The sequence below is a fragment of the Trichomycterus rosablanca genome, chromosome 11 (assembly GCF_030014385.1).
Source record: "Trichomycterus rosablanca isolate fTriRos1 chromosome 11, fTriRos1.hap1, whole genome shotgun sequence".
Classification (NCBI taxonomy): Eukaryota; Metazoa; Chordata; class Actinopteri; order Siluriformes; family Trichomycteridae; genus Trichomycterus; species Trichomycterus rosablanca.
Genome location: NC_085998.1, coordinates 5,216,687 through 5,229,113, shown reverse-complemented (window position 1 = coordinate 5,229,113; position 12,427 = coordinate 5,216,687). Strand labels below are relative to the sequence as shown.

Here is a 12,427-nt window from a genome sequence, read left to right as displayed (position 1 = left end):
ACCAGCACAACACACACTAACACACCACCACCATGTCAGTGTCACTGCAGTGCTGAGAATGATCCACCACCTAAATAATACCTGCTCTGTGGGGGTCCTGAACGTTGAAGAACAGGGTGAAAGCAGGCTAAAAAAGTGATGCAGAGAAACAGATGGACTACAGTCAGTAATTGTAGAACTTCAAAGTGCTTCTATATGGTAAGTGGAGCTGATAAAATGGACAGTGAGTGTAGAAACTAGGAGGTGGTTTTAATGTTATGGCTGACCAGTGTATATAGGTTACCAGTGTCTGGATTAAGATTGTTTAAAACTTTAGTTCTGTTTCAGTGCTTTGATGAGCCTGAAAACCAGACACAGAAATGTCTTATTTAAGTGGTTGAAACTGATAGTCTCTTAGTTGAATAGATGCCACCTTTACAATCATCTTACTCACCTACTTAAGCTTTGTGTCATGATGTGTTTGAAGGCTGTTATGCAAGAAAGAAGCTCCTACTTCCTGACACCTTAATCCTCCACTTTGACTCATCACAGCGACAAAGAGACAAAGGCCTGAAGCAGGAGCTTCTTTTATTCATTACAAGTGTCTGAAAACTTCACATGTACGTCACAGGTTCTCAGTCTGGGGGTCGAGACGTCACTGGGGGTCAACTGAGATGTAGATGCATAACTACACAAGAGACGAGAGGAAATAACCACATGGTTATCAGTGCTAGACAATTTCCACACTAGTGTTCAATACTTGAATATGATTTGCCAGCTTTGGTGGCAAAAATCAGTCGTGAACTCAAGAAAACTAAAAAGTAACACATGGTCTTTCAGGACTTCCGTATATATTTATATAAATTATCTATTTAGTGTCTGTGTTTTATCCTATACAGGGTCGTGGTGGGTACAATTCAACGGACGAAAGGTAGAAAACACTTTGGACAGGTTGCCAGTTCATTACAGGTCAAACACACACACACACACACACACACACACACACACACACACACACACACACACACCTAGAGCAATTTAAGTAGCTCCAGTTAACTGGACTACATGTTTTGTACTATGGGAGAGAACTGGACCTCCTGGGGAGAACATGCAAACTCCACACTGAAAGAACTCAGGCTGGTCCACCTGGGAATCAAACCCAGGACCTTCCATTTTGATTTGTATATGGGGTGGGCAAGAAGGTCCTGGGTTCGATCCCCAGGTGGGGCGGTCCGGGTCCTTTCTGTGCGGAGTTTGCATGTTCTCCCCGTGTCCGTGTGGGTTTCCTCCTGGAGCTTTGGTTTCCTCCCACAGTCCAAAAACATGCAGTCAGGTTAATTGGAAACACTGAATTGCCCTATAGGTGAATTGGTGTGTGTATGTGTGTGTCTGCCCTGCTATGGACTGGCGCCCCGTCCAGGGTGTTACTGTGTGCCTTGCACCCATTAAAAAGCTGGGATAGGCTTCAGCACCCCCCCTCCCCCCCGCAACCCTAATTGGATAAGCGGTTAAGAAAGTGAGTGAGTGATTTGTAAATGATGATTTAGATTTTGAACCCATTTAGAGTCCTAGAGCCAGTCATGATAGACCGGCCCACCTGGTAATCAAACCCAGGACCTTCTATTTTGATTTGTAAATGGGGTGGGCAAGAAGGCCCTGGGTTCAATCCCCAGGCGGGGCAGTCCGGGTCCTTTCTGTGCGGAGTTTGCATGTTCTCCCTGTGTCTGTGTGGGTTTCCTCCCACAGTCCAAAAACATGCAGTCAGGTTAATTGGAGACACTGTATTGCCCTATAGGTGAATGTGTGTGTGTGAATGGGTGTGTGTAGGTGTGTCTGTGTGCCTTGTGCCCATTGAAAAGCTGAGATAGGCTCCAGCACCCCCCGTGACCCTAACTGGATAAGCGGTTAAGAAAGTGAGTGAGTGAGTGATTTGTAAATGATGATTTTGATTTTTAACTTATTTGGAGTCCTAGAGCCAGTCATGATTACTTTATATTCGGAATGAAACACAGCCACAGTGAGCGGTTCATAAATGAAGGGCTGCAGTACACGTGTTTACCTCTAGGTGCACTATAAACGTTATAATTTAAGTGTTTCCGGTGGGCAGGGTTGCGCAATCTTAATCAGCCCTCACCTGCAGCAGCCAGGTAATTAAGGTGGAGCGGATTCGGCAGCAGCACGCGGACAGGTAGCTGCAGTTTGTTGGTGAGCGGGTGCTCGGTGGCGTCATGTCACGAACCGGTACCGGGTTGTGCGACTCCAGGTCTATTCTGGACCGCAAGGTAACACCAGCACATACAGAAACAAACAGACACCCCCATTCGGTACAATGTAGGTCACAGTGCAGGTTCAGGTGTGTTTCATTACCCACGTGATTTCATCAGATTCACCTGCAATTAAACTGCAGTTTTATAGTAATAAAGTGGGTAAAAATAATAATTTTTGGTCTGAATCAATTAAATTGCTCATTTTCTAGTTGAAAAATATAAAAATAAAGTGTTTGGCATGAATAATATTGTTAGTTTTTTTTTTTTTAAACTGAATAGATGTTTCAACTAAGTCACCAATTTGATCAACTATGTTATGCTAAAATGTTCCTAGGACTAAAACTTTTGTTGATGTTGTTTTTTTAACAATTTTATTCGAGTTCTTATGGAGCAATAATATGAATGTAATTAATCGGTTTAAGTTACTCAGACCTTTAATGCTCTGTTTGACTTAAATTATTCATTTATTTATTTATTTATTCATTCAGTCATGCAATATCATTAACTGCTTTATTCTGTTCAGGGTGGCTGGGAGTTTGCTGACATCCAGCAACCCAAGGCACAAGGCAGAAGTACACCCTGAATGGGACTTAAGACCATTATTCACTTACTCAAACCTAGGAGTAATTTAAAGCAGCCAATCCACCTTCTGCATGTTTTTGAAAAGTGAAAGTGTAAACCCTAGGTTATCAGGACCCGCTTTGCTGCATCAACTTTCCATCTGTATTTGTGCTATTGATATCTCTCTCTCTGTATATATTATCCATCCATCCAAGTTGGGTGGCATGGTGGCTCGGTGGGTAGCACTGTCGCCTCACAGCAAGAAGGTCCTGGGTTTGATCCCCGGGCGGTCCGGGTCCTTTCTGTGTGGAGTTTGCATGTTCTCCCCGTGTCTGTGTGGATTTCCCCCGGGAGCTCCGGTTTCCTCCCACAGTCCAAAGGCGTGCAAGTGAGGTGAATTGGAGATACAAAATTGTCCATGACTGTGTTCGATATAAATCTTGTGTAATGAGTAACTACCGTTTCCTGTCATTAATGTAACCAAAACGTGTTAAACATGATGTTAAAATCCTAATAAACAAATAAAAAGTTATGCATTTTTTAACTACTGTAAACTATAATAAAACTTCGACATAGGTAGCCTAGTGAGTAGAGCTGTGAGTTATCAACTGGAAGACTGTGGTCTCCTCGCTCAGTCATGTTGCTACTCTTGGGTCCTGTTTAATTTAGTTAATGGTCAAAGCTGCACTGTGATCCTACAAATTATTAAACAATGTACAGAATTAATCAAAACCAAGTTTGTCATAAGTCAGTATGAAAAATGAGTATAACTTTCACATTTTGTTGCACTTGTGCAGAGGTGCTACTTTAGACTGAAGTAAAGAGCTGCGTCTCAAACCTTCATCTAGGTCAGAAGTATACACCGATCAGCCATAACATTATGACCACCTCCTTGTTTCTACACTCACTGTCCATTTTATCAGCTCCACTTACTATATAGAAGCACTTTGTAGTTCTACAATTACTGACTAGTCCATCTGTTTCTCTGCATGCTTTGTTCTTCAATGGTCAGGACCACCACAGAGCAGGTATTATTTAGGTGGTGGATCATTCTCAGCACTGCAGTGACACTGACATGGTGGTGGTGTGTTAGTGTGTGTTGTGCTGGTATGAGTGGATCAGACACAGCAGCACTGCTGGAGTTTTTAAACACCTCACTGTCACTGCTGGACTGAGAATAGTCCACCAACCAAAAATATTCAGCCAACAGCGCCCTGTGGGCAGCGTCCTGTGACCACTGATGAAGGTCTAGAAGATGACCAACTCAAACAGCAGCAATAGATGAGTGATCGTCTCTGACTTTACATCTACAAGGTGGACCAACTAGGTAGGAGTGTCTAATAGAGTGGACAGTGAGTGGACACGGTGTTCTGGTCCTGATAATACCTGCTCTGTGATGGTCCTGACCATTGAAGAACAGCATGAAAGGAGGCTAAAAAAGAATTTAGAGAAACAGATGGACTACAGTCAGTAATTGTAGAACTACAAAGTACTTCTATATGGTAAGTGGAGCTGATAACATGGACAGTGAGTGTAGAAACAAGGAGGTGGTTTTAATGTTATAGCTGATGGGTGTCAGTGATTTTGCAACTCTGCTTTTTAGTGCATACATTCCAATAATCCAAAATTTTGGAATTCTGTTACTGTTATTTTAATTCTGACCTTCAATCAAGTTCAAACAAACTTCTGATCTTGAAGAAAAATCGAGCTTTAGTTATGTGTTAATGAAATGTTTGTTTGTAATGGTGAAGTTTTGATGTAACAGCATCACAGTGAGTGGAATCAGATTGTATTTTGTATTTTGTGTATTAGACAGATGAAGTCCGGGTACCGTTACAAACCTGGTTGAATGTTTGTGCGGTGAGAGATCGAACAGCACCAGCTGATGAGCAGAGACACCAGCGCAACACTGATACCATCATCAACAGCACCGCCAACACCGAACTCAACTGGGTAACCTCAGCAATTTCCTTACTCTTGATTAACTGTTGACTTCATGACTAAAATCTGTTTCATTCACTCACACTTGTCAATATAAATAGGGCTAGTTTGACTGCACACAAAGTACATGAACGGTGTTCTCCTGAAAAGCTCTGAAGGAACCAAGTTGTTATTTAGTTCAACTGGTCAGATTTAAACAACCTGAAACATCTAATATAAAGGGGCTTTCTCACACACAAGAAAGCAGCTGATCAAAACTTAACACCCACAACTGATTGTCGACGCTGATCACGAAGCAAAAGCTTGGTGCATCTTTCTTGTCTGGTAGCTTCTCAGCCCACAGAGATGTAAAGCTTCCTGTAACATTAGTAAACAAGGTTCAGACTAATCTGATAACATCTCTCTGTGTCATCAAATTGATTAAAGTCAGTTTTTTAACAGAATGTAGAATATGAATAAAGGACAATGTTACAAAACCAGAGTTATATTAAAGTAATGTCAAGCTCTGGGGTTGATCTGTAGTAGTGCTAGGCGGTATGACGGTACATTCGGTATATCGTCTTTGATTCCTCATACTGTATGGATTTTTCAAGTACCACCATACCGTATCACAGGTAATACAACAGCTGTAGGCTTCAGTAGGCAGCAAATCATATAATATTCCTCTATATACAGTCGAGAAAAGCTTTCACAGCAATTATTAAAACTGGATTCAAGGTCTGTCTTACAGGTGAAAATACTTCAGGTCAGTCGTTAAACCAATGTAATTAGCGAATCGGAAGTGGAGATATTTAAAGTCGTCCACTTTTCTATAACAGACCTGTGTTCAAGTTATACAGTGGAGATTGCAAACATCGATTTATTCGTTAAAGGGAGAGCTAAGGGTAATTGTACAATGCTTAAATATTAAATAAACAATGAAAATGTATTGCAACAGTTTCACGTGGACTGATTTAATCATATATTGTGTCATTTTGTGGGGCCAGGCAAAGCTTGTAGTACTCAAAACCTTCATTATAAAACGGATAGTTCCGGTCCTAAAATCTGATTGGCTGAGCCGCGTTCGAAGCCGTTGTAAAATCCCCGATAAACGCACACCTAGGACCACCTCACATCATTCCATATTAATATGCCACTGAATAGAAAAAATTAATGTTATTGCATTACTGTTATGATTTTAGCACGGGGAAAGAAGTTTTAGGCACTCCGCCTCGCGTCGTGCCAAAAACGTCATCCCCGTGCTAAAATCACAGTAATGCACGGCCTCTCGTGGCTTATTGCTTTATTATATACATGCTGAAATTAAAACTTTTTATATTTGATGTACTTATGACAGTAGAATAAGCCAAAGCCATTTTAAAAAGTCCCAGTCATACAAAGAAAACATACCGTGATATACCGTAAAACTGTCAGAATCTTAGAAAATACCGTGATACAAATTTTTGGTCTTACCGCCCAGCCCTTATCTTTATGGATAAATGCCAGGAAGCCAGATAGATATGTTATAGTAAAGTTTTACTGAAGTGTTTTTGTGTTCATATTGTCATTTAAATCTGTAAAGAATTTATACCTAAAGCTAATAAAAATTTATTTTAGTCAATTTTTGAAGGGGAAAATAAAAAATAGCTATAGCAGGTTTAATGGTAAGATTGTTTGGCTGAATGGCAGTCTATTGGTTTTATTTATGCAGTTTTGTACAATTACTTTTTATTCTGCATAGATTAAACAGACCTTTGTTGTAGTCTTATAGCTTTAGTTGTGATTAATTATTATTATTTAATAATACCCAGCACCTTCTTAGTGTAATTTTGTATCATTACAGTAAACATTACAGTGAACAGCACCCCTGGTGGCTCCCAGTTAAAAACACCAGGTCAAAACAACTTGTTTTGTAATACTGATATTATAGTTATACTAAGAAATATGTAATATTTTACTTTTTTGTTTCTACCCCACTGCATTGAGTGCAGCTCTAAGTTCATACATATCATGTTTTAATATTTCAGTAACACCTTTAATTAAATTGATTACAGTTTTATTGTTTCAGGTCAGTTTACATTAACCCATGGTATTTATGTAATGGTAAAAATAAAATATTTGTGTCCCAGTTAAACACTTTCCAGGTTATAGATGTTTGTAGACTGTTTTATGTGCAGGTGCAGCAGTTTTGTTCTTCTGCAGAAGATGGAATCATCATGGAGTTCACAGAGCAGAGTGGAGAAGGTAACACACACACACACACACACACACACACACACTATACATACATATATTAAGTGCTTGTGTAGTGTGTTTTAGGTTGATATGCTTAATCAGAAGTGCACCTGAATCCTTTACCCTAACAACTGAGCTACCACTGCCCAGTGTGTGATTTGTTCATATGAACAAAATGCAATGAAGAGGGGCATTGAAAATTCACTTTTTTGCACTTTTGTCAGTTAAGTAAATATTACATATGTACATTCCATCATGTATATATTGATCATGTCAGGATTGGAAAGTAAAAAATGAATGAGGAAAAAAGTGTTTAATTTTGGCTTTACTGACAGAAGGGTAAAGTGATTCAGGTTGCTTTTATCCTTAAACTTTAAAGACAGTGGTTCATAAGAACAAGTCCATACAGCAGGCATTGTTTGGGGTTGGGGTGGGGGTGGGGGGGGGAATTCTCAAGTTAAAGCATTAATACTGTGTTCTTTAAAAGTGAATATGAACTTGCATGTTTGTTATTTTGACTTGTCGTTTTCTTTAAATAAATGATGCTTTTCAATTTGAAATTAGGGGCGGCATGGTGGATAGCACTGTTGCCTCACAGCAAGAAGGTCCTGGTGTTGATTCCCAGGTGGAGCGGTCCAGGTCCTTCCTCTGTGGAGTTTGGATGTTCTCCCCGTGTCTGCGTGGGTTTCCTCCGGGAGATCCGGTTTCCTCCCACAGTCCAAAGATGTTCAGTTGAGGTGAATTGAAGACACAAAATTGTCCATGACTGTGTTTGACATTAAACTTGAACTGATGAATCTGTCCTGTCATGAATGTAACCAAAGTGTGTAAAACATGGCGTTAAAATCCTAATAAAATAAAAATTAAATTATTTGAAATTTGGGGACCAAAATATAAAGACAAAATAGACAAACATAATACCTATTTTTGCCATTAAATGACACTTATTAAACAAAAAAATAAAAATGAAATTTAAAATGTCAGTACTTTATAGAATAGTACAAATTTATAATAATAAAATCAGAGAAACTGATAATTTTGCATTGTTTTTTTAGAGCGGTATATAGTGTTTGTCTGTGTGTGCAGTCCCTGCCGTGGACAGATACGAACAGGAGGCCATGATGAGTCACCTGCATGGGTTACAGCTCAACCCTCCACTAAGAAACTTGGTACCCGAGCTGTTGCGGGCAGAGATGTCAATAGCAATGGAGAAACTGGGCTGCTTGTACGATCGCTCGTATGCTTGGGACGTGTTCTCTGACATGATGGTAACACTAAACCCCAACACTTATCACATCATATTAATAAAATGTATTTAATTTTAATCAGCATTATAAACACCATATTGTGTTTTAGAGAAGCCAGCTGCGCCTTACCCTGCACAGTGCTGACCTGCCCAAACCTTTTACTGAAACCACACGCGCCATCTTGGTGGACTGGCTTATTCAGGTTCACGTGAGTGATTCCCTGTTCATGTACCTCCACTACATCCGTCTTCATCTACCATGTCTGTGTCCATACAAACCCACGCCTGTGTTTATATTCTTTCACAACTGAATCTATACCTCACATCTGCATGACATGAACAGAAAGCTCAGGTGTTTCTCTTTAGGAACACTTAGACATTACTTGTTTGGTGGTTTTTGTCTGGAGGAAGTGGTACTATGGCAGTGGGACAGTTCTGAAACATTGCAGAAAAATTCGAGAGACCAGCAACAGCTTGGATATAAATGGCTTAGTGCTTTATAAGCAAGCATAGGTTACGTCAGGGGTTTTCCCCTCAGTCAACCAATCATTCACGAATATAAAACTGAGGACTCGCATACAAAGATTAATAAAACAAAAATGAACTTGCCCCCCCCAAACCCTATATTCCCCCCACCACCCTACTAGAACGTGTGCCTCAACCCCACCCCACCCAATCAACCATTGCACAGAAATCATTGCGAAAGCTCTTGACAAGCTAAAATAACATAATTAACGTTGTGCTTTTAGCTTCACAGGCAGAACAAGTCTGACTCGGTTACCGCTCTGTGGTAACAGCCAGTTAAATTAAGCCTGAGCTTTTTACGGTAAGCGAGTTACATAATGTTCCAGTAGCTGGTGTTTATTTAAACCCCAACATTAATTAATAACACCAAAAATAGAGATCTGAGAAAAGAAACTTGCACTTTGCTTCATATGAATCGACTCCTGACTCACTTATATCAATACTATGAACAGAGCATCTCCCACTATACACCTCTCTTAAAGACACACACACCCATGTCCTATAACAGTCATTGTTTTTATCACCGGTTTATCTTCACTGTTATCCACTTCAGTCTAAAAAAAATTGGTCAGCAAGACTAATCAAACATGTCTCCTGTGGGTGAAAAATGAATTGGTTTAGATTCAGAGGTAAAAAAAAATCTCGTAATGCCACGGCCTCGTGATGCCACATTAAAAATCTGCATGCTTCTGTAATTGGACTGAGGGAATACAAACATTGTCAAAAATCACTGTTGGTTGCTGCATTCACAAATACAATTAAAGACTGTACTATACACAGTGAAAGCTATAAGTCAAAAATGCCCAGAAACTCACTGACTTCTCTAGACTCTGGTTTGCCTGGTTCCATAATCAGCTCTGTTTCTTTTCATCCCTTTACACAGGAAGTCTTTAATTTTTCAGAGGAGACTCTGTATTTGACGGTGCACCTGCTGAACCGAGTGCTGCGACTTGTTAAAGTTTCTATCAACAGTTTACAGCTGCTGGGCATCGTCTGCCTCTTCCTCGCTGCCAAAAAAGAGGAATGTTTGCTGCCTGAGGTACTCAAGTTATACATACTATCAATTACGGCCAAATAAGTTAAGCTTACTTATGGTAATGTGAAGCTTGCTTGAGTTTTGTATGATTAGTGTGCATGATGAAATTCCTTTTACATTTAGGTTTAAATTATGATTAATTTTATACTTAGGAAGTACAGAGTTAATAAGACCATTAAATGATACAATTATTGTAAATCTCTGCACTGAGTATTTATAATCGTGTGGGTGTGTGTACAGGTATCGGAGTTGTGTTACTTGATGGCGAACACCTACAGTAAAAAGCAGTTGTTGCGGATGGAGCGCAGGGTTTTGTGTGCGCTACGGTTTGAACTTTCTTACTCTTCGCCCATCCACTTCCTGCTACTGACTGCATATATTGCCCGCTGCAGTGAGAAGGTGCCCAGCTACATGCCAACACTGATTAAAGCTAACTACACAATAATGCTCACACTGCACCATCAAACCACATGTACCATTTAACATCTCTACACTGCCTACATGTGTGCAGAGCACCAACACTTCACCTACATTGTTACACTGCACTGCACCTACATGGTTAGAATACACTGCACAAACACTAGACATACACACTACTGTTGGTGCAGTGCAGTGAGCTACGTTTGTATAAAACACGTGTATAATGTATGTAGGTGATCTGTATGGCGAGGTATTTATTAGAACTCTCTCTGCTGGAGGCCGAGTGCGTTGGGTTTTATCCGGTTCAGCTTGCTGCCGCAGCAGTACGTCTCGCTCGCCGTCTTGTTCCCGAACCTCAGACTCCAGAGAGCGAGACGTCATGGTACATCGCCTCCGCTATACACCTGAACAGGTAATTCGGTCACTGTGTTTATTAGTCTTCGTGTTGCTGCTTTGATTTCATGCTTCCTTTATTAAGAATGTGCAACTGCAGTGAATTTTCTCAGCAGTGGTCAGCCTATCATTTTTGTTCCAAGAGAATATTGACTATCTAGGAATTCACATCTAAGAAACTACAGACCTTGCTTGCCTTAGATGCAGACTGCATTCATAATCCCACTGTTAGGAAAAAATGGGCTAGGTAACCAGTGGAAACAAGGTCTTTTTGGCAGATTTGGGACAGGTCTTTTGGGCTCTCGTCCTGTAAAGTGATGGTAGAAAGTAGAACGTTTTTTTTAAAAGACATTGATCTCAGTACATCTGATCTAACACAATAAGAACATCAAACCTCCAGTCAATTATGTTCTCTGTAACATGATGGTTTGAGGATGTTTTTCTGCTTTAGTGCCTGGGTGATTAGACATAAACTGACAAAGCTATTTACACCGATCGGGCATAACATTATTAATATTGTTGGGGCTTTCGGCGGTGGACAGGGTCAGCATGGGCACCCTGACTGGTCTGTGGCTATGCAGCCCCATACACATGTGCTCTGTGTATTCTGACACCTTTTTATAAGAACCAGCATTAATGTCTTCAGCAGTTTGAGCTACAGTAGCTCGTCTGTTGGATCGGACCACACGGGCCAGCCTTTACTCCTCACGCGCATCAATGAGCCTTGGCCGCCCATGACCCTGTCGCCGGTTTACCACTGTTCCTTCCTTGGACCACTTTTCATAAATACTGACCACTGCTGACCGAGAACACCCCACAAGAGCTGCAGTTTTGGAGATGCTCTGACCCAGTCGTCTAGCCATCACAATTTGGCCCTCGTCAAACTCGCTCAGATCCTCACGCTCGCCCATTTTTCCTGCTTCTAACATCAACTTTGAGGATAAAATGTTCACCTACTGCCTAATATATCCCCCCCCACTAACAGGTGCCGTGATGAAGAGATAATCTCTGTTATTCACTTCACCTGTCACTGGTTATAATGTTATGCCTGGTCGTCATCAGTCTGTCATCTAAAACTTGAACTGACTGAAGCACTAGAGCAAACCCACCTCTGATTGACTCGGCAATTCCAAAAGCCTTATTTTAGTTTTTTTTTTCCAATGAAGTACATAAGGTCATCGGCTCAAATGCTGTGGCAGGACCTTAAACAAGCAGTTCATTTAAAACCTCTCTAATGTGGCAAAATTTTAAGCAGTTCTGTACAGTAGATGTGAAATGTGATAGCTAGTTGTGCCTCTACTGGCAACAACTGCAAAGTTTAGCACATGGTGACTTTCAGAGGTTTGTTTTTTGTTCATTAAATAAAACAAACATTTACCAAGTTGTCTTTGTTGTATATTACATTGTGTTTACAGAACTGAAAAAGGGGCAAATAATTTTTGTGTGTGTAGTGAGTCAAGCCTCTACCCGATTATGAGCATAATGATGGCTGCTGCGTCTCGAGCTCACAGCCGAGAAACACGAGCAACGTTTGTTAAATTTTCCACGATGGCGACGCTGTGCGTGAGTCTGCATCCTGGGCTGAAGAGCACCCCCGGTTTGCTGGGCCTTCGGACATGAACTCTACCCCCTCCCCCCCCCCCCCCCCCCCCAAGCAAAGCTTGCATACAGTTGTCGTGTGTGTATGTGTGTGTTTAATTGATGTAATGTGCGCTTTTAGGTCATGATGTTAAAAAAACAAAACACAAAAATCTGAAGAATATGTAGGTAGTGTGAGACTGTAGGCTGAGTGGTTTTAAATGTTCTGAAATGTTTTCTAAAGTTATAAATATGTGGGTGTATTAG

At 40.7% G+C, this 12,427-nt stretch overlaps 1 protein-coding gene across 1 annotated transcript; it reads left to right on the top strand.

Annotated features, from left to right (window-relative positions):
* Positions 1–2,207: 2,207 nt before the first annotated feature.
* ccnp (cyclin P) lies at positions 2,208–12,423 on the top strand. The gene is made up of 9 exons (XM_063005015.1): positions 2,208–2,261; positions 4,620–4,760; positions 6,905–6,971; positions 8,049–8,230; positions 8,319–8,417; positions 9,617–9,772; positions 10,010–10,168; positions 10,423–10,601; positions 12,034–12,423. Exons 1-9 carry the CDS (start codon positions 2,208–2,210, stop codon positions 12,200–12,202), a joined length of 1,206 nt encoding a protein of 401 aa, XP_062861085.1. The 3' UTR covers positions 12,203–12,423.
* The last annotated feature ends 4 nt before the right edge of the window (positions 12,424–12,427 follow it).